Consider the following 21,770-nt stretch of genomic DNA (forward strand, 5'->3'; position numbering starts at 1 on the left):
ATGTAGCATTACATTATTCGCTCACCAATGAATCTTATGTAGTGAATGGGTGCCGTCAGAATGAGTCCAAACAGTTGATAAAACCATCACAATAATCCACAATAATACATCAGTTAATGTCTAATTAAGCAAAAAGCTGTGTGTTTGTAAAAAAAACAAATCCATCATTAAAGGAGTAGTTCACTTCCAGAACAAAAATGTACAGATTTACTCACCCTTTTGTCATCCAAGATGTTCATGTCTTTCTTTCTTCAGTCGATAAGAAATTATGTTTCTTGAGGAAAACTTATTAGGATTTCTCTCTGTATAATGGACTTCTATGGTGCCCCCAAGTTTGAACTTCTAAAATGCAGTTTAAATGCAGCTTCAAAGGGTTCTAAGTGATCCCAGTCAAAGAAGAAGGGTCTTATGTAGCAAAACGAACAGTCATTTTCGAAACAATCTGACAATTTATATACTTTTTAACCTCAAATGCTCGTCTTGTCTGTCTGCATGAATGTATTTCCGTTCAAGACAGGTATGTCTCGTCTTCTTCCCCAACTTCAAAATCATCCTACATCGCTGCAGAAGTACCGAACCAGTGTTTACAACGTGAACATGCAAAGAAGATCAAATGCCCTTTATAAAAAAAAAGGGTAAAACAGCAATGTAAGGCAATTTTGAAGTTGAAGAAGAAAACGATATTTTTCGACATACCCTAACTGTATTGACCCGGATTACACAGAGACTACACAGTCATATGTCAGATCATTTTGCTAGATCCTCGGCTGGGATCCTTTAGAGCCCTTTAAAGCTGCATTTAAAATGCATTTTTGAAGTTCAAACTTGGGGGCACCACTGAAGTCCACTATATTGAGATAATTCCTGAGATGTTTTCCTCAAGAAACATAATTTCTTCACAACTGAAGATAGAAAGACATGAACATTTTGGATGACAAAGGGTTGAGTAAATGATCTGTACATTTTTGTTCTGGAAGTGAACTAGTCATTTAAGGCATTTTATCTTCAAACCATCGCTTCTGGCCAAAATATGAGACCATCATCCATAACAATGCTTCCTCCAGTGATAAAGTCCATCCCCTGTTGTCCTCTCACATCAAAATCCACCCACATATTTGTTTAGAACTTTAGCAATTATAGGCATTTTACTAAAGTGGCCCTGTCCCTTTCGAATTTTTTGGCATCCCTTTGTGACGGTGAGTTGAAAGTTCTACTTTTTTGATAATTATTGATATTCACCCATCAGGTTGATTGGGGTGAGCCTTGGTGACGTTGTCGGTGGTGTGAGTACTACCATCTCTCCACGTTTAAAGTCTCTTTGCCTTACATTTTGGTCTGGATGACCAGTTTTATGTGGGGATCGCTGTGACTGTGACCATTCTAACAATTACAATTATAGGGTTTCAGCGTTACATGCTTAAACACCTCTTAATTAGAGGTTGACCGATGTATTGGTTTTGCTCTTTCCGTTTGCTCTGTTGTTTTAAACCCCAAACTATGTCATCTATGTCGCTTTTTGATCACTCTTGAAGTGAACTTATGTCCGTTTGGTGATTAAATAAACTGTTGTAGACCGCCATTTGAACTGAATGCGACACATCCGGCGTATGTGATAATGATACGAGATCCCCTGGATGAAGCACTGGCTTTTGCTCGGTTTGACACTAAACTATTTTGTTATTTTGATTAGACATTCTTCAACGGTTCTATAACAGAAGCACTTAAACTGTGAGAGTATACATACAATATCCATATGACGTACTGTAAGTTCAATACTATGGCTTTTGTGTAGATGTTCAAAGATAGCCATCTTTTCCTTGACTGTTGATATGAAATGGTACCATAGATTTGCAGCAGATCTTCATTTTGTGAACTATTCCTTTAAATCAGCAGAATTCATAACAACAAGGTTCAGTTCATGCAAGTTGATAAGCAAGAAATTTGGTGTATGATCAACAAGTGGACAATCCCTACTGTTGATGCCCACCTTCTGCCTCTCTGCACTAATATTTCCCTTCCTTGTCAATGTTTTACAGGGAATTCCTCATATCTGCAATCAGACCACACGACATGAACTCATCCATACACTCACACTGATCTAGAATCAGCTGACAGCTGACTACTACTAGTGTAAATCATATCAGCAGGCACCCCCTGTAAAAACCAAAGTTCGCTTAATTGTATTGAATGTGCACATGTAATGTACTTTAAATCTTAAAAGTAGATTTTTATTTTAAAAATACATACAATATAATATTAATGACCTAAAAGGCCACTTAAGTGTACTTAGAGTTCACTTACATGTTTCCTAAAGGGTTAGTTTAACCAAAAATGAAAATTAGCCCATTATTTACTCACCCTCGAGGCATCCTAGGTGTATATGACTTCCTTCTTTCAGACCAAACCCTTTCAGAGTTATATTAAAAATTGTTTTGGCTCTTCTAAGCTTTATAATGGGAATTGGCGGTGTTTCTTATCAACAGTCCAAAACAAGTCCAATAAAGTGCATCCATCCATAATAAAAAGTGCCTCACATGGCTCCAGGGGTGAATAAAGGCCTCCTGTAGCAAACTGATGCGTTTTTGTAAGAAAATATCCATATTTAAAGCATGATAATTACTTTTCTCTAGTTTATGCTTGTGAAGCTGCTCCAGGCGGATGATGTAGGACAGTGAGATGTGACGAACGTGGAAGCACAGGAAGTGAGGCACTTTTTATTATGGATGGATGTGCTTTATTGGACTTGTTTTGAACTGTTGAAAAGAAATACCTTCCCATTGCCATTCTACTACTCGGAAGAGCTAGAAGAATTTTTAATATAACTCTGATTGCATTTGTCAGAAAGAAGGAAGTCATATACCTAGGATGCCTTGAGGGTGAGTAAATAATGGGCTAATTTTCATTTTTGGGTGAACTCTCTATAACACACTTAAGTACGCTTTTAAAAATCCTTTGTAATAACCAACTGCACAGCAAAATGCCAACCTCTCAAACACCCCGGCAATGCTCTAGAAACCACCCACAACTCCTTACAAATCACAACTCACAAATCTTAGCCACCTAAACATTCAAAATGAATACAAATCAATACAAACACAAACATATTTGTCTGTAAAAATATCAGTCACAGACAAACATCCCAAAGTATCTCCCTGGGTTTGTGATGCTTACAAATTATAAATGCATCTTGTTCTGAGCTGAAAAAGACAGAGGAAATTGTTGCTGGTGTATTGTTCGTTAGTTTCTGGTTTCCACCGCTGTAATTATGGATTCTGGAGGGCTGGACTGCTGGGATGTGCAGCGGGTTTAAGCTCCATTCTCACAGAGGGACGCCACAGCACTTGGGCGCTTTGGGCCGATTTGTGTTATATTTAGCAATGCAGGATGCAGATCCACTGGTGCTGAGTACATCCACATGCGCACTCACAGAACAGAAAGAGACTCTAGTGGACACTGGACAATCACATTTGTATAAATACAGCAGCTCCAAAATTGTTGGGAATTTCATTGATTTTGATACAAAATATCAATGCAAGTGTCATCAAATGCTGCAGGAGGTTTTCTTCGCTAGACTTTATAATATTTTTTAAAAAGAGCACTTGTTACCGAAATAATATTCTTCAAAAGAATATGATTAAGAGTGAATTTAAGTACATAAAAGAGTTTTTTGGAAAATTAACTGTTGGCATGTTAGCAGTTTGTGCATTCAGCTGAAATTTAGAGTGTTTTCTGACCCACTTAAAAGAGTAGTTCACTTTCAGAACCAAAAATGACAGATAATGTACTTACCCCCTTGTCATCCAAGATGTCTTTCTTTTTTCAGTCGTAGAAATTATGTTTTTTGAGGAAAACATTTCAGGATTTTTCTCCATATAATGGACTTCTATGGTGCCCCAAAGTTTGAACTTCCAAAATGCAGTTTAAATGCAGCTTCAAATGGCTCTAAATGATCCCAGCCGAGGAAGAAGGGTCTTATCTCGCGGAACTATCGGTTATTTTCTAAAAGCATTTACAATTTATATACTTTTTAATCTCTACACAGAGTACACACAGAGCTAGACAAGACAAGCATTTGAGGTTAAAAGGTATATAAACTGTAATTTAGAAAGCTAGATAAGACCTTTCTTTCCTCGGCTGTGATCATTTAGAGCCCTTTAAAGCTGCATTTTGGAAATTCAAACTAACAAGGGCACCATAGAGGCCCATTATATGAAGAGAAATCCTGAAATGTTTTATTCAAAAAACATAATTTTCTTATGACTGAAGAAAGAAAGACATGAACATCTTGAATGACAAGGGGGTGAGTACATTTTCTATACATTTTTGTTCTGAAAGTGAACTACTCCTTTAAGTAAGACTTAAGTACATATTTATATGCAAATTCAGAATTCCGTTGTCTTTGAAATACGGTTAAACTATTGCTGCATGTACTGACAAAATTCAGCTAAAAACCTTTAATGACATTTCTAATGACATTTCTGTTAAAATGTCTTGTAATACAGGGTTTCTGCAGGATTTTCAAATCTTATTTAATGCCTTTTAATGCCCTTTTTAATGCCATTTTTAACATTTTTAATGCCATATGCAACCAATAACTAACACGGCTGTGTTATTTTTTCATGCGGCCTTACAATGAGGCAACAAAGAACATGCTGAACATAATTAGAAATGTATCAGATTCAGGAGACAACTTAAAATGTCAGCGTTTATTTGCAGATTTCAAAATGTCAAATATCAAGTCTGAACAGAAAAAAATTCAGAAACTTCGAACTCTTAGAGGCTAAAACTGTCCGCTCTTAAAAAATCTGTGTCACACAATTTTGGACCGGCCAGAAGCAATTAGCAAACTGGTTCCATGTTTATCATATTTTGCGACAGTGAATCAAAGTTATTAATTATACAGGCTAATCTAAAGTTACTATCTAAAGTTTTAATGCCTGTATAAAACAATTTAATGCTTTTTAATGCCATTTAAGGCCTTAATTTTCGCAAAATCAATTTAATGACTTTTAACGCTTTTTAATGCCCAGCGGAAACCCTGTAGTACCTTAAAAAATAAATAGTACATAACTGTACTATTGAATAAAACACTGCAGTTAAAATGATAATCAAGTGCTTTACATGTGCTTTAGCATGTTAGTCAACACATCAAAATAAGTGCACTTCTTTAAAGCACGACAAAATATTTTTAATATAGCTTTAAAGTATAATTTTAGCTTCTAATTCAACATTTTTACAAAGTGCACTTAAGTGTGTTAAGAAACAGCCATGATAGTGTCTCCCATTTAGTCTATTGTCCTTTTATTTCATTAATATTATATTCTCTGCAACGAATTTTTGTAAAATATACTTTTAGGATTTGTAAGACTCTACAAGCGCACATTCAAAACAATTAAGCAAACTTCTTTTTCACAAGGGTCTTTGTCTCCCTTCCTAATTGTTGCTCAGTGTCTTTTATGAGCTGGTGTTTTGGTTATTTTTAGTAGATGTATGAAGTCACTTCTCTTCAAGTTACTAAACCACAGGTGTAGACAATCACATTAAATGTGCAGATGCTGATCAAACAACAGTGATTACAATATTATTTGTCAGCTTTTTTCTTTTTCTTTTTTTGCATGTTTTCTAACTGCTGCATTTTTCCTTGAAAAGTCTAATTGTGTTATTTTTCTTTAAAAGAAATGACATTCGCTGACTGTTTTATATCTAACGCAATGACATTAGCGCATTTTAAGTATGCCTTAAGCGTCAAGACACTTTTTAGTTGAGTCTTATACGCTCCATTTCCTCACTGAATTATGAACCAATAGGATGATAGCAGCTTTCCTCTATTCATATCTCAGCACGCGGTCTCCGTAGAGGGAACAGAAAGTAAAAGTGGCAGAATAGTTAGTATTTTTCTTCATCTGGGAAGGCCTGTTTTCCACACAATGTAGCATACAGTAAACTGCAGAATGATTTTCACCTCACATCAACACAAATCAACTAAAACTCATCTGAAACAATATAAAGTGATGTAACAAAGCTATCCCCCTTCTTACAAATCATAAACGCATTATTACATTGTAATTACCTTGTAAGAACATGTTTGATGAACCTTGAAGCAAAAGATGAATATCAAAGTAGTATCCACCGCACATGGCAGCATAGTATTTGTGTAAATTATATTATACAACATAAACACTAACAGTTATATGAAATGGAAACGATATGAACTTGTCAATATTATTGTAGCAAAATCTTAAACCTAAACCTTGCTCTTAAACCACACGTGAGATGATTTATATGAATTTTATGCATAGTTACAGCTCATTATTAATAAGTGATCATATCCGGAGTATTTCCTCGTAAGCTCTCCCTGCCTGTGATGCGGGATGACCAGGAACAGGTTCAGACAGATCCCAAAAAAACATGAGCTCCCGTTCCACACCACGCTAGCTGTCATCCAGCAGCACACACACACACACACACACACACACACACACACACACACACACACACACACACACACACACACACACACACACACACACACACACACACACACAGTGCTGATTATTATTATACTGTAACATTATGAGACAAACACACACACGTACCCGCACTCCTGTATGCTGCTGTCAGTCTTCCCGAGAGATATGGACGACAGTCAAGAAGATCTTGCTTTGACTTGTGACTCAGTGTCAGATATTTCCAGTGTCCGGTTCGGTGATTTCACGTGTTACAACAACTTCCTGATCAGAGATGCCAACATCAGACTTGACGCAGCAGAACAGGAGAGAAACAGGGACACCCAGCGGACAACAATACAAAACACTGGGTAAAATGATAGTTACACAGTACACACCAATCCTGCACACGATTTATTAAAAAGTATGTCATTTAAAAACGACTTTATATATATATATATATATATATATATATATATATATATATATATATATATATAGACCATTTCAAGGATGTAAACAATAACAAGCGCGTTGGAACGTTACTGCGCATGTCCGGTCCTGAAACATTTCCGGTAGCGCTATTTCTCCGATCTGTCAATACGAACACATTCTTTTAAAATCTAGCGAAAAAGCTAGTTAAGGTAAAAAAGCTGCTCATTAACTAATCGATGCTGCGTGCGTGTACACGGGAGATTGCTAAAAGCATATCACATGAACGGAAATATTGTGAACATTTATTCGTACAATGGATGTCATCAGTCTGAAGCAAGCAGTGCAACTTACTTCATGTTTTGTTCCCAAGATATCCGGAGGTTGTTCGTGATTAATTTACTTGCATTGCGTGGTCAGTCTGTATTTCTGTTTAAATATTTGTTTTCATTAGTACATTACTTTTCACAATACATATCGTTCCAAACAACGCTAAATGTATGCTATTAAACTAAGCGCTCGATGCTAACATGTGTTCAACGTTAGTTTGGTCAAGTTTGTTGCTGTGGAACAGTGCAAGTGGAGGGTATGAATGCTCCGAGTCATCATGTGATCACAAATAAACAAGATCGTCGCAATTCAATGCTGGCTAACGTGTTTTACATAAACCTGTATATCTGCAGATAAACGCACACACAAACACACACACATAAAGCATTCATATATGTTTTTATGCACGTATTTACTGTTCACACCCACACAAATTTTATATATATTCATGTGAAAATGAATACTGGTGTAATGTAAAGGCTGATGCTAATTCAGCTTTGCACAACATATTTTTTATAATAGAAATCATTTAAATAATTAATCATGTTAATAAACATAAAATACTTATTTCAAAAACATAAAAAACTACTTTGTCCAAACTTTTGACCAGTACTGTATATAAACAAAAAGCGTTCTCTCACTTTCAACTGTTTTTATTTCCAGCACATGTATTGATATGTAAATATTTGTATGAACATAAAATGCTTCAACAAATGAAACAACAACTGAAACAACATTTGAACTGAAATGGAGTACAAAGGGGGAACAAATATCAAAAGCAGCAGTCTGTATCTGGCCTGGTCATCAGTCGCTTGAAGTACTACACTAAATTACTGAATACTACACTCAAGTTCTCAATCACATCTGGGTGTTGATATGGTCAGATGTGGTTTGTCACTGCAGGATGATCAGCTGTCCTTGGGTGTCTACAGATGATGGCTCTCCTTACACTGCCTTCTCAGATTTGGTGACCCTTCTGTATTTCTGCAACTGTTTACATCAGTTTAGAATACTTTCTAGAAAACAAAACAAAGGATATTAGCCATCATTATGAAAATGTATATAACATTTAACCAATTCTATGGGAATTACAGGGAGCTAACAAATTTCAGTATTACACTGTATTGTCAGATTTAGTGACCCTGCTGCATATTTACAACTGCTTACATCAAAATGCTTCCTAGATTAAGAAACAAATGATATTAGAAATCACCTGTATAAATTGTGTTTACATTATATAAGGATAAAAGTAGAAAAACAATTATTTAATATAATGCACAATATAAAAAAATAATAATGCTATTATTGCTTAATACGTAAGTACATCTTGGAATTAACATTACCAAAGCTTATGTGATGGAAAATAATATTTACCATAAACATTACGTTTTGTAAACTACTGCCGTTAACTGTTACACAATATGACATTCACGTACTTTCATGTTACTCACTGCATTTGTCAACTGACAAAATAACTAGACGACTAATATGAATTTAACCCACATAACACTTGGGTTATAATAATAAAACAGAAATAAAAAACTTGCCTTTTTTCATTAACGTTACACACGAAAGCTAGATGCATATGTAAACAATGACAAAATGCTACTTTAAATTATGCAGCATCATACTTGAAGAGTTAACGTAAAGATATACAAATAAACCGATTAATTAAAAACGATATTTACTTGCCTGAATCGAAATGTGCGCTGTATATCCTAGAGTTGCTTGTTATCCAGCCTTCTCCTTCACTGCCGCAACACGGGTACGTTTCGCTGAAATCTACCGTTAAACACGTCTCAGAATGTTAGTACCGCCCCAGAGGGAGCACACAACCACCGAACGACAAGGATCTAATTTTAATTTAGACAATTAAGCAGGATGTTTGTATATATATGACCGCAATCCCACTGTTCATAAAGCGCTTCTCGCCATTGTTTTGAATGCGCTGGATCACTAACCGGAAACGTCCTGGGACCAACGACGTCACTTCCTTAAGCCGCCGAATAGCGCTTGAAATGGTCTATATGCATGTCTTTATATATACTGTGACGAGCGTCCCGCACAGTTAGCAGCGTCGCCCTGGAAACCAACGAGATCCACGCCCTCACGCTCATCACGCTGGAATCAGTCTCAGCTGCATCTCATCAGCCGGCGTCTTTATAAGCCGCGTGCCGGCTGACTCAGTTGAGAACGATCTCCAAAAGAGCGGTGACACTAATGGTTTCTCTCCTCTCTCATAGACAGCAGCTGAAGACTGATTCCCCCGCACTTTTCACTGGATCTGCACCGAGCACGAGGACTGAGAGCACCGACTGTCACGAGCTTCACTCAGCCAACGGCCAACACTTTCACTTTTGCTCACACGTTTGTTAATAAATCCACCCTCCGGGGCTAAACAGTGAGTTTTCTGTCCTGTCTTCCTTCCCACCCGTGACAATACATAATAAATATACACAGTATACATAGACATATTACATTAACGAAAACTCTTATTTTGGATGTGATTAATCGCTATTAATCGATTTGACGGTATAGTGATTTCTTAAAACATATAAATATTAAAATAATTTGTAATCTATTATATATAAAAATGTGTGTATGATCAAAATGTATTAATCTTAGAATTTAATAAGTATGTGATACATTTTTCACCTGTTTACTAAAAAAAATCTGTTCTTAAAGGGAGACACTGAAGGCAAAAACACTGTCCTGTTAAGTTTGAGATTTTGAGCTTTTTGGTTTTTCCTAGTGTTTTTTTTTTTTTTTTTTTCCAGACTAGTGAAAACAAAACACCGAAAAGACACTTAAGTGTTTCTTTTATAGAACTTTATCTATTTATGTCAATAGATTTCAATTACAATGCATATTTTTAAAGGCCATTTTCTCAAAATGAGTTTTTTTTTCTCCTGCACTGAGCCGTAAATCTCCACTTCAGTAGCACTCACACACACCAAACTTGACATTTTTATTCCTGTCTATATCTGGAAGGTTTTTACAGAGGGATTTGTTCATTTATAATTTGCTTGATTTTATACATTTTATTCAACCCAAAATGGTAAAAAAATACATTGGTTTCTGTCTGTTCTAAGTGTGTTTTTTTTTTTTTTTAGTTATGGAGTGACAATATGAGATACCCAAAATTCCCTCTGTAAAAACATTTGACTCTAATTTGTCAAAAAAAAAAAAAAAAATTTTTTTGAAATTGACTTCATCCAATATTCAGATTTTTGTACTAGAAATGTATGCAAATTAGTGCATATTTCATTTAATAATGCTTATTTGCATATTTAAACCTAACATTTTAGAAAACTTGTATTAGAAAAAAAATGTTTGCAATTATCAATGTAATCAATCAACTGGGTAAGTAAGATAACTATTAGTTCATTTTTTATCCTGTTCACCTGCAGTGTCCTGCCTTAAGATGAACAAATTTAAATAAAAAATGACAATACATAATTATGAATAAAAAAGTTATTATACTCACCAAGGCTGCATTCATTTGATTTAAAAATAAATTAAACAGCAATTTTGTAAAATATTATTCACATGATCCTTCTATTATCATTCTAATATGCTGATTTGCCACTCAAAAAATGTAAATATAAAGTCAATAGTGCCATCGATTAATTGCGATTAATTGGATCCAATATAAAAGTTTGTTTACGTAACATATGTGTGTGCACTGTGTATTTATTGTGTATATATAAATACACGTTTATAAATAAACACATGTAAATATTTTCAAATATTTTGTATTTTGTATGTCTTTATATATACATAATAAATATACACAGACATATATAAACAAAAACTGTTATTTTGGATGTGATTAATTGTAATTAATTGATACGACAGATATTGATTTCTTATAACATATAAACATATTAAAATAATTTTGAATCAAAATGTATAATAATAAGCATGTAATAAATATTTTTTTCACCTGTTTACTAAAACAATCTGTTCTTAAGCTGAACAAACTTAAATCAAAAATAACAATACATAATTCTGAATTAAAAAAAGACATTGATGTGTCTGTAACATGTCATTTTATGACAGTTTTATTTACACAATACACACAGAGGTATAAATTTTGCAGACAAGCCACCAATAGGCTTTCGAAATGTGCTCATATGTTCTCATTTCACCATTTAGGGATTTTTTTCCTTCATGCTTAAAATGATATAAATATCTGAATTAAATTTACATCCAGTCCAAAACTTAATTAAAAAAAAAAAAGTTGAAAGGAAATCCAAAATGCTTGAGATGACTAATATACACTATCATTTAAAAATATGGGGCTGGTAATTTATATATAGAATATAGATATTTAATATTTAATTTATATATATATATATACAGGTCCTTCTCAAAAAATTAGCATATTGTGATAAAGTTCATTATTTTCTGTAATGTACTGATAAACATTAGACTTTCATATATTTTAGATTAATTACACACAACTGAAGTAGTTCAAGCCTTTTATTGTTTTAATATTGATGATTTTGGCATACAGCTCATGAAATCCCAAAATACAAATCTCAAAAAATTAGCATATCATGAAAAGGTTCTCTAAACGAGCTATTAACCTAATCATCTGAATCAACTAATTAACTCTAAACACCTGCAAAAGATTCCTGAGGCTTTTAAAAACTCCCAGCCTGGTTCATTACTCAAAACCGCAATCATGGATAAGACTGCCGACCTGACTGCTGTCCAGAAGGCCATCATTGACACCCTCAAGCAAGAGGGTAAGACACAGAAAGATATTTCTGAACGAATAGGCTGTTCCCAGAGTGCTGTATCAAGGCACCTCAGTGGGAAGTCTGTGGGAAGGAAAAAGTGTGGTAGAAAACGCTGCACAACGAGAAGAGGTGACCGGACCCTGAGGAAGATTGTGGAGAAGGACCGATTCCAGACCTTGGGGGACCTGCGGAAGCAGTGGACTGAGTCTGGAGTAGAAACATCCAGAGCCACCGTGTACAGGCGCCAGGTCAAGCCACTTTTGAACCAGAAACAGCGGCAGAAGCGCCTGACCTGGGCTACAGAGAAGCAGCACTGGACTGTTGCTCAGTGGTCCAAAGTACTTTTTTCGGATGAAAGCAAATTTTGCATGTCATTCGGAAATCAAGGTGCCAGAGTCTGGAGGAAGACTGGGGAGAGGGAAATGCCACAATGCGTCAAGTACCCACAGTCAGTGATGGTCTGGGGTGCCATGTCAGCTGCTGGTGTTGGTCCACTGTGTTTTATCAAGGGCAGGGTCAATGCAGCTAGCTATCAGGAGATTTTGGAGCACTTCATGCTTCCATCTGCTGAAAAGCTTTATGGAGATGATTTCATTTTTCAGCACAACCTGGCACCTGCTCACAGTGCCAAAACCACTGGTAAATGGTTTACTGACCATGGTATTACTGAGCTCAATTGGCCTGCCAACTCTCCTGACCTGAACCCCATAAAGAATCTGTGGGATATTGTGAAGAGAAAGTTGAGAGTTGCAAGACCCAACACTCTGGATGAGCTTAAGGCCGCTATCGAAGCATCCTGGGCCTCCATAACACCTCAGCAGTGCCACAGGCTGATTGCCTCCATGCCACGCCGCATTGAAGCAGTCATTTCTGCAAAAGGATTCTCGACCAAGTATTGAGTGCATAACTGAACATAATTATTTGAAGGTTGACTTTTTTAGTATTAAAAACACTTTTATTTTATTGGTCGGATGAAATATGCTAATTTTTTGAGATAGGAATTTTGGGTTTTCATGAGCTGTATGCCAAAATCATCAATATTAAAACAATAAAAGGCTTGAACTACTTCAGTTGTGTGTAATGAATCTAAAATATATGAAAGTCTAATGTTTATCAGTACATTACAGTAAATAATGAACTTTATCACAATATGATAATTTTTGAGAAGGACCTGTATATATATATATATACACACACACACACACACACACACACATTTATATTTTTATATAATCATTAGTGCTGTCAAATTGATTAATCGCAATTAATCGCATCAAAAATAACTGTGTGTGTGTGTGTGTGTGTGTGTGTGTGTGTGTGTGTGTGTGTGTGTGTGTGTGTTATGTATATATATAACACGTTACGTTAACAAAAACTTTCATTTTGGATGCGATTAATCACGATTAATCAATTTGAAAGTACTAAAAATAATCAATGTTGATAATATTTTATTTAAACTATACATTCTTTATAAGAATTTGATGAATAGAAAGTTCAAAGAAACAGCTTTTATTTGAAATATTAATCTTTATAATATAAATATTAAATATTAAAATAACATTATAAATATCTTCACTGTCACTTTTGATCAATTTAATGCATCTTTGCAGAGTATTCATTTAAAAAAAAAAAAAAAAAAAAAAATATATATATATATATATATATATATCTTACTGACCCCAAATTTTTAAACTATATTTTTAAGATCAACATAAACTCAACACGCTCCTTCAAATGATATAAAAAGAGTCTCCAAAAGCTTCCTCAGGACAAAATCTCTGAAAGAAACTCATGATCCAAACTCTAATGTTAGGTGTCGATCTCTTACAAATAAAATCTGAATGAAAGGGGAACATCTCATCCGTGGCAGAACATAAGAAAGGTCACAAACAGAGGTCTGAAGATCCTACAGCCGTACACTGAAACGAAGCCACACTTTCACACAACCAGCCAAAGAAACGAAAGCCCTTGTGCCCAGGCATGTCTGACTGTACTGTGCATATGCTGCGGCGGAGGAAGGCTTCTGTTTCTATACAGCTAGCTTATTGACTGGCAGAGGTAAAGCAGCTTTGATGGGCGTGAATCAGGTCCGGCGCGGCTCCAGCCTGTGGGACAGCTGTGATAGGGTACGCTGGTTGTCAATCACGCTAATGTGACGCACATAGCTCCGCACATCCTGATGGCTTTTACCAGTCACCTGTGGTGCTTCTTGATCTGTAGAGATGAAAAAGAGAGAGCAATGCACAATGAGTTTAGCTGAATCAGATGAACTTAAACATGATTTTGATGTTAGGTTTATGTTTGTGTCTTACTGAAGGGCTGACTCCGGCAGTATCTCATGATTCTGACTGTGTTTGCAATCATTCTCTGGAAAACACACAAGAAATATTAAACAAATCCCATTTAAAACGATCTCAAGAGATGGTGAAATTGATTTTTTGTAAACTTACCATTTTCTCAAAGTTCACCAATCTGTCAGTAAACGTCTTGTTACCCTCATGTGTGAAAGTCATGTCTGAAAGCGCAAAAATGAATGTTAGATGTTTTAGCGATGATCAAATCGGCATCTTTCTGTTTCATAATAAAAATATACAGTTCACAACATTTTGTGGTTTCAATTAAATGAGTATTTTGATTCTTAATTTCATCAGAATTCATAAGTTACTGTAACCTGTTTTGATTGTGCACATAATGCTATTTATGTAGTGCTAATTAATTTATTGTGACTCATTTTGTTGTATACTTAACAAAATAATTATTGTTATGATGATTAGAAATCATTAGTATTGTCTTAAATGAACATACTGTATATATTTGAATAGATTCAATATTTATTATATACAATATTTTATTACGTCAGAATATTAATTATACATATATATACTTGAATAATTATTAAAACAAACCTTACAAAATAAAAAGTACATTTTTAAATGTAAAAATATGCAATCATTACTAAATGAATAATGATAAATAACTGAAATTTTACCATTAATGAATAAAACACGTTTTATTAATAAATCTATTTATAAATTAAAATGAATTAATGTGGAAAATGCTACTAATAAGACCATAAATATATGTAGTATTTATTATATTAAGTATTTTATTACACATCAGAATATTAGTTATATATATTTTCTTGAATAATTATTAAAATAAACCTTACAAAATAAAAAGTACATTTTTTATTTAATTTTTAAAAATATGAATTTACATTTTGACCACAACTGAAATTTAACCGTTAATAATAAAACATATTTTTTATTAACAAATCCAGGTATGAATTAAAACAAATTAAAATGTGGAAAATGCTACTAATAAGACTATAAATAGATGCAATACTTATTATATAAAATATTTTATTACATATCAGAATATTAGTTATAAGTATTTACTTGAATAATTATTCAAATAAACCGTACAAAATAAAAAAGTACATTTTTAATCAAATGTGTAAAAAAAAAAAATAATAATAATAATATAGATAGATAGATAGATAGATAGATAGATAGATAGATAGATAGATAGATAGATAGATAGATAGATAGATAGATTAAATTTAACCATTAATGAATAAAACATGTTTTATTAATCAATTTATTTATTAATTAAAATGAATGAATGTAGAAAATGATACTAATAAGGCCATAAATAGATGCTATATTTATTATATATAATATTTTATTACATATTTTATTACATTTTATTACTTGAATAATGATTAAAATAAATCTTACAAAATAAAAATTACATTTTTTACATTTTAACTGAAATGTAAACATTAATTATTAAAACTTAATAAATGGATTTATTATTTTACTAATAAATTAATTTATGAATTAAAATAAATAAAAAATGTGGAAAATGCTGCTAATGAGACCATAAATAGATGCACTATTTATTATATATAATATCTGATTACATATCACAATATTAGTTATAAATGTTTCTTTAAATAATTATAAAAAAGTACATTTAATAAAAAATAAATAAAATAAAAAATATACAATCATTATGGAATTATTTATAAATGCTACTAATAAGACTGTAAATAATAAAAAAATTATTGTATATAATATTTTATTATATATCAGAATATTAGTTCTAAATATTTGTAATATGTATGTAATCATTCATTATTATATTGTAATGTAATCATTCATTATTATAACTTAATAAATGGATTTATTATTTTACTAATACATCAATTTATGAATCAAAATAAATTCAAAATGTGGAAAATGCTACTAATGAGACCTAAATAGATGCAATATTTCTTATATAAAATATTTTATAACATATCAGAATATTAGTTAGTAAATCTGGTAACACTTTACAATAAGGTTCATTAGTTAACATTAGATAACTATATTAGTTAACATGAACTAATAATGAACTGGACTTATACAGCATTTATTAATCTTTGTTAATGTTAATTTCAACATTTACTAATACATTATTAAAATTTTGTTAACATTAGTTAATGCAGTGTGAACTAACATGAACAAACAATGAACAACTGTATTTCCGTTAACTAATGTTAATAAAGATTAGTAAATACAGTAACAAATGTATTGCTCATGGTTAATTCATGTTAGTTAATACATTAGCTAATGTTTAAATAATGACCCTTATTGTAAAGTGTTACCGTAAATCTTTATTTGAATAATTATAAAAAACTTTATAAAATAAAAAGTACATTTTAAATTTAATTAAAAATTAATAAATAAAATAAAAACTATACAATCATTATAGCATTATTTACAAATTTACATTTTGATCATAACTGAAAATGAACCATTAATTATTAAAAAACATGTTTTATTAATAAATAAATGTATTAATTCAAATAAATAAAAAAATGTGAAAAATGCTACTAATAAGACCATACATAGATGCTATATTTATTATATATAATATTTTATTACATATCAGAATATTAGTTATAAATATTTACTTAAACAATTATTAAAAAAACAAACCTTACAAAATAAAAAGTACATTTTAAATTTAATTTTTACAAATTTAACAATTAATCATTATAGTATCATTTATAAATGTACACTTTGACCATAACTAGAATGTAACCATTAATTAATAGAACATGTTTTTTTATTAATAAATCCAGGTACTAATAAGACCATACATAGATGCTATATTTATTATATATGTGACCCTGGACCACAAAACCAGTCTTAAGTCGCTGGGGTATATTTGTAGCAATAGCCAAAAATACATTGTATGGGTCAAAATTATTGATTTTTCTTTTATGCCAAAAATCATTAGGAAACTAAGTAAAGATCATGTTTCATGAAGATTTTTTGTAAAATTCCTACTATAAATATATCAAAATGTAATTTTTGATTAGTAATATGCATTGTTAAGAACTTAATTTGGACAACTTTAAAGGTGATTTTCTCAGTATTTCGATTTTTTTGCATCCTCAGATTCCAGATCTTCAAATAGATGTATCTCAGCCAAATATTGTCCTATCCTAACAAAACATACATCAATAGAAAGCTTATTTATTGAGCATTCATATGATGTATAAATCTCAGTTTTGTAAAATTTAACCTTATGACTGGTTTTGTGGTCCAGGGTCACATATAATATTTTATTAAATTAATTTCATTTTTAAAAATATTAAAACTATACAATCATGATGGTATTATTTATAAATTTACATTTTGACCATAAATGAAATTTAACCATTAATTAATAAAACATGTTATTATTAATAAGCCCATTTATGTATTAAATAGACTTAAAAATGTGGAAAATACTACTAATAAGACGCAAAGATGTGTTGCAATTCATTTATAAAACGTTTTTTTTTTATATTTATATTTAAATATATATAAAAAATGTGGAGAATGCAACTAACAAAGAACATTTAGGTCTGTCACATTGAATTAATTAAACATTTTTGCAGACAAATATCTATTGTGCCTCTCTGGATGAATTTCTTCTTGTTTTAAATATACAGTACTAGAGCAGTTCTCATACTTCCAGGTGATATATTAATATTATTCAAAAATGTGGAAAATGCTACTAATAAAGATCATGACGATGTGATTAAAGCTCACCTTTAATTAATAAAGGCATGAAAGGAATGATAGGTGGCTCTAACTTGGCCACTGTAAGTCGATACGCTCTGTGATTTCTGGAGGGATCCTGCAATGAGAAAGACAACAGATCTCTGAAATCGTCTTGAAGTACCTTTAATATTAGGTGATACATTAAGATCTATCATACCATGTTGAACTCACCATCAGGTTTTCAAACTCTCCATAAAACTTCTTAAACTTGCTGGGCAGTTTCTGTGAGAAAGCACATTAGAGAATCAGAGTTAAACGTGGAACTAAGCAGTCAGTCATGCCAATGTCTATTATGTGTATGTGTGCGTGTGTGTGGTTCACGCTCACCTCCCATGTCTGACTGAGCCGACAAACCGCAGGGTTTCCCAGGCCCATGATAATGGCAAAGAATGAGTTCAAGTTCTTAAACTCTTTACAGCTTAAAAAAGAGCAAACACACACTGTTTAAAGAAGAGCAATCTCTATCTATATCTATATCCATCGCTGCATCTACAGTCAAGCCCAAAATTATTCATACCCCTGGCAAATTCTGACTTAAAGTTACTTTTATTCAACCAGCAAGCTTTTCTTTTGACCAGAAATGACACAGGCTTCTCCCAAAAGATAATAAGACGATGTACAAGAGGCATCATTGAGGAAAAAAAACATTTCTCAGCTTTTATTTACATTTGAACAAAAGTGGCATGCCCAAAATTAATCATACCCTTTGCAAACTGTCCCAGTCTATGGGAAAATCCAAAGTTCTATACCATTCCAAATAGTCCAAGCTGTTCTAAAGCATCCCAATTACCCTGATTCATTGGGAACAGCTGTTTTAATCAACTCAACAGGTAAAAAACAGAAGCTCTCTCTGCTGTTGGTTTGTGGACAGTCATGGCTAAGACAAAGGAGCTCACTGAGGACCTGCGGCTGCGCATTGTGGCTGCTCACAAGTCAGGAAAGGGCTATAAGACCATATCTAAATGTTTTGAAGTTCCAGTGGCTACAGTGCAAAGTAGTATTAAAAAATACAAGACATTCCACACTGTGAAAAATCTCAGAGGACGTGGTCGGAAGCCAAAAGTGGCACCTGTGCTGGCCCGGAGGATAATGAGAGAGGTAAAAAACAATCCAAGGATCACCACCAAGGCCATCCTGATGAATCTGGGCTCTGCTGGTGGCAACATCTCAAGGCAGACAGTCCAACGGACACTGCACACCACTGGGTTCCACGGACGCAGACCAAGGAGGACACCACTTCTCCAGATAAGGCACACAAAAGCCCGCTTGGCCTTTACAAATGCTCAAGAAGAAGACTTGGTCCTGGTCCTCTGTTTTATGGTCAGATGAAACAAAATTGAATTGTTTGGCCACAATGATGTAGCCTTCATTTGGCGTAAAAAAGGAGAAGCCTTCAACCCTAAGAACACCATCTCCACTGTCAAACATGGTGATGGAAACCTAATGTTTTGGGGGGGTGTTTTTCAGCCGGTGGACCAGTGAACCTAATCACAGTAAACAGCACCATTAAAAAGGAGCAATACATCTAAATTCTCAACAACAACATCAGGCAGTCTGCAGAGAAGTTTGGCCTTGGGCACCAGGGGACATTTCAGCACAACAACGACCCAAAACACATAGCAAAAGTGGTGAAGAAATGATTAGCAGACAAAAACATTAGCGTTTTACAGTGGCCCAGCCAGAGTCCTGACTTAAATCCAATTGAGAATCTGTGGAGGGAGCTAAAGATCAGGGTGATGGCAAGGAGACCCTCCAACCTGAAAGAGTTGGAGCTCACGCTAAGGATGAATGGGCAAAAATACCAGTGGAGACATGCAAAAAGATAGTCAGCAATTATAGGAAGCGTTTGATTGCTGTAATAGCCAATAAAGGCTTTTCTATTGATTATTGAGAAGGGTATGAATAATTTTGGACATGCCACTTTTTGTTCAAATGTAAATAAAAGATGAGTAATAATTTTTTCCACAATGATGCCTCTTGTACATCGTCTTATTATGTTCTGGGAGATGTCTGTGTCATTTCTAATTTAAAAAAAAACTTGCTGGTCGAATAAAAGTAACTTTAAATCAGAAAGGATTTTTCTGAAGAACAGCGAGCATGTCACAAATACAGCCTCTGTGGTTCCCTCCGATCACCACCAGCGGGAACCATCTCCCGATTACTAACTCATTTTGAACTCCATTTCCCACAATCCCCATGCCTGGGACTGATCACCTTCACAGGTGTCACTCATCATCAAGGACTATTTAAACCAGCTTTTCCTACCTCTCCTCGCAAAGTCTTGTTTTGCCGTGCTGACAATTCTGAGTGGTTTTCCCTGTATCCTGTCTTGTTGGTTTATTTACCTGGACTGTTTATCATCTCTGACCCATTTCTGCCTGCCTTTCGACCTTGTGCTTTGTTTATCTGGATTATCTCTCTGTCTGCCTGCCCCCTGCCCTGATTTCACGTCTGTCCTACAGTTACGATTTATGATCTGTCTGCGTTGTTGCATCTACTGTTGTTTGACCCACGCCTGTTTGACTATTCTTTTGGAGTATCTAATAAAGCTGCAAATGGATCCCAATCAGCCTGAGTCTCCGTCACAGGGCAGTTTAACTATTCAGGACAAAAAAGGGATTCATGAACAACTATCACAAAAAAAATACCAGGTAACAACACAGTACTAAGAATCAAACGTATGTAAACGTATATGTCAATTTTTTATAAATTCAACTATTATTTTCTCTTGTGGACGGTATGTAAACATTTTTTATGTGAAATATCTTACTCAGGTCAGTAAATAAAAAAAAAATATAACATGCATTTTGTACGATCCCTCTTATTTTGGTAAAATAATTAACATTTTGCAGATTCTGCAAGGTGTATGAAAACTTTTGACCTAAACTGTATCTATCTATCTATTGAAAGTTGAAACTACCACTTAACTACTACAAACTTAAAACCTTCTGACTGGACCCTATTAAATCTACTTTTCAAGCCAGCATAACAAGCCAAAAACATTACATTGAGTTTGCACTTAAGTATATTCTTTTAGAGCAGGGTTCCCCAAATCTTACCCTGGAGGTCCAATGCGCTGCAGAGTTTAGCTCCAACCCTGATCACACTCACCTACCTGTTATTCTCTAATGATCCTGAAGACCTTGATTAGCATGCTCAGGTGTGTTTGATTAGGGTAAGAGCTAAACTCTGCAGGAAAATGGATCTCGAGGTCCAGATTTGATGATCCCTGTTTTAGAGTATTATTTCCATAATAAGAAAAAGTATACTAAAGTGTACTTTTATTTCACAAGGGACGAGATGTGTACATACAGTACATTAATATCATTAACACATTACTGAACAAAATGATTTGTCACCCACACATACACATCACATGTTTATGAGTGAACTGCAGACTCACTGTGCCGCGATCTTGATAAACTTCTTGAGAAGTTGGACTCGTTTACTGAGCGTGGGACACAAACAAACTTCTGTGACCACCCACAGCTGAACCTCATTAAACCGCCGCAGGAACAGATCCAGATTAGCTGTGGTCTTCTTGAAATGCTGACGGCCAAACGTGTGGTAAATCAGCTCATGCTAAAACACAAATACAGAAAGAATTACTAGAACTGTATTGGAACTGGTGGTTAATAAAATGTAATATAAATGTATGCAAAAAATTTTTTAGGTTTCATTCAAAATATCTTGATTTGTGTTTCGAAGATGAA

The 21,770-nt window shown here is 33.7% G+C and overlaps 2 protein-coding genes across 2 annotated transcripts in view; both read right to left on the reverse strand.

The window, feature by feature from the left end:
• Positions 1-6,730, reverse strand: part of map3k20a (mitogen-activated protein kinase kinase kinase 20a) — a 53,080-nt gene extending 46,350 nt beyond the window's left edge. The window contains exon 1 of the mRNA XM_073845033.1: positions 6,597-6,730. The gene's annotated coding sequence lies outside the window, so the exon portion shown is untranslated. The remainder of the gene's footprint in view (positions 1-6,596) is intronic.
• A 4,522-nt stretch (positions 6,731-11,252) lies between these two features.
• Positions 11,253-21,770, reverse strand: part of rapgef4a (Rap guanine nucleotide exchange factor 4a) — a 100,523-nt gene continuing 90,005 nt past the window's right edge. Inside the window, exons 24-30 of the mRNA XM_073845249.1 lie at positions 21,461-21,639; positions 18,385-18,475; positions 18,229-18,279; positions 18,046-18,133; positions 14,407-14,471; positions 14,269-14,323; positions 11,253-14,170 (exon numbers count right to left, since the gene is read on the reverse strand). Coding sequence (XP_073701350.1) covers positions 14,040-14,170; positions 14,269-14,323; positions 14,407-14,471; positions 18,046-18,133; positions 18,229-18,279; positions 18,385-18,475; positions 21,461-21,639 — 660 coding nt within the window. The 3' untranslated portion in view covers positions 11,253-14,039. The remainder of the gene's footprint in view (positions 14,171-14,268; positions 14,324-14,406; positions 14,472-18,045; positions 18,134-18,228; positions 18,280-18,384; positions 18,476-21,460; positions 21,640-21,770) is intronic.

This window comes from Garra rufa, chromosome 8 (assembly GCF_049309525.1).
Source record: "Garra rufa chromosome 8, GarRuf1.0, whole genome shotgun sequence".
NCBI lineage: Eukaryota > Metazoa > Chordata > Actinopteri > Cypriniformes > Cyprinidae > Garra > Garra rufa.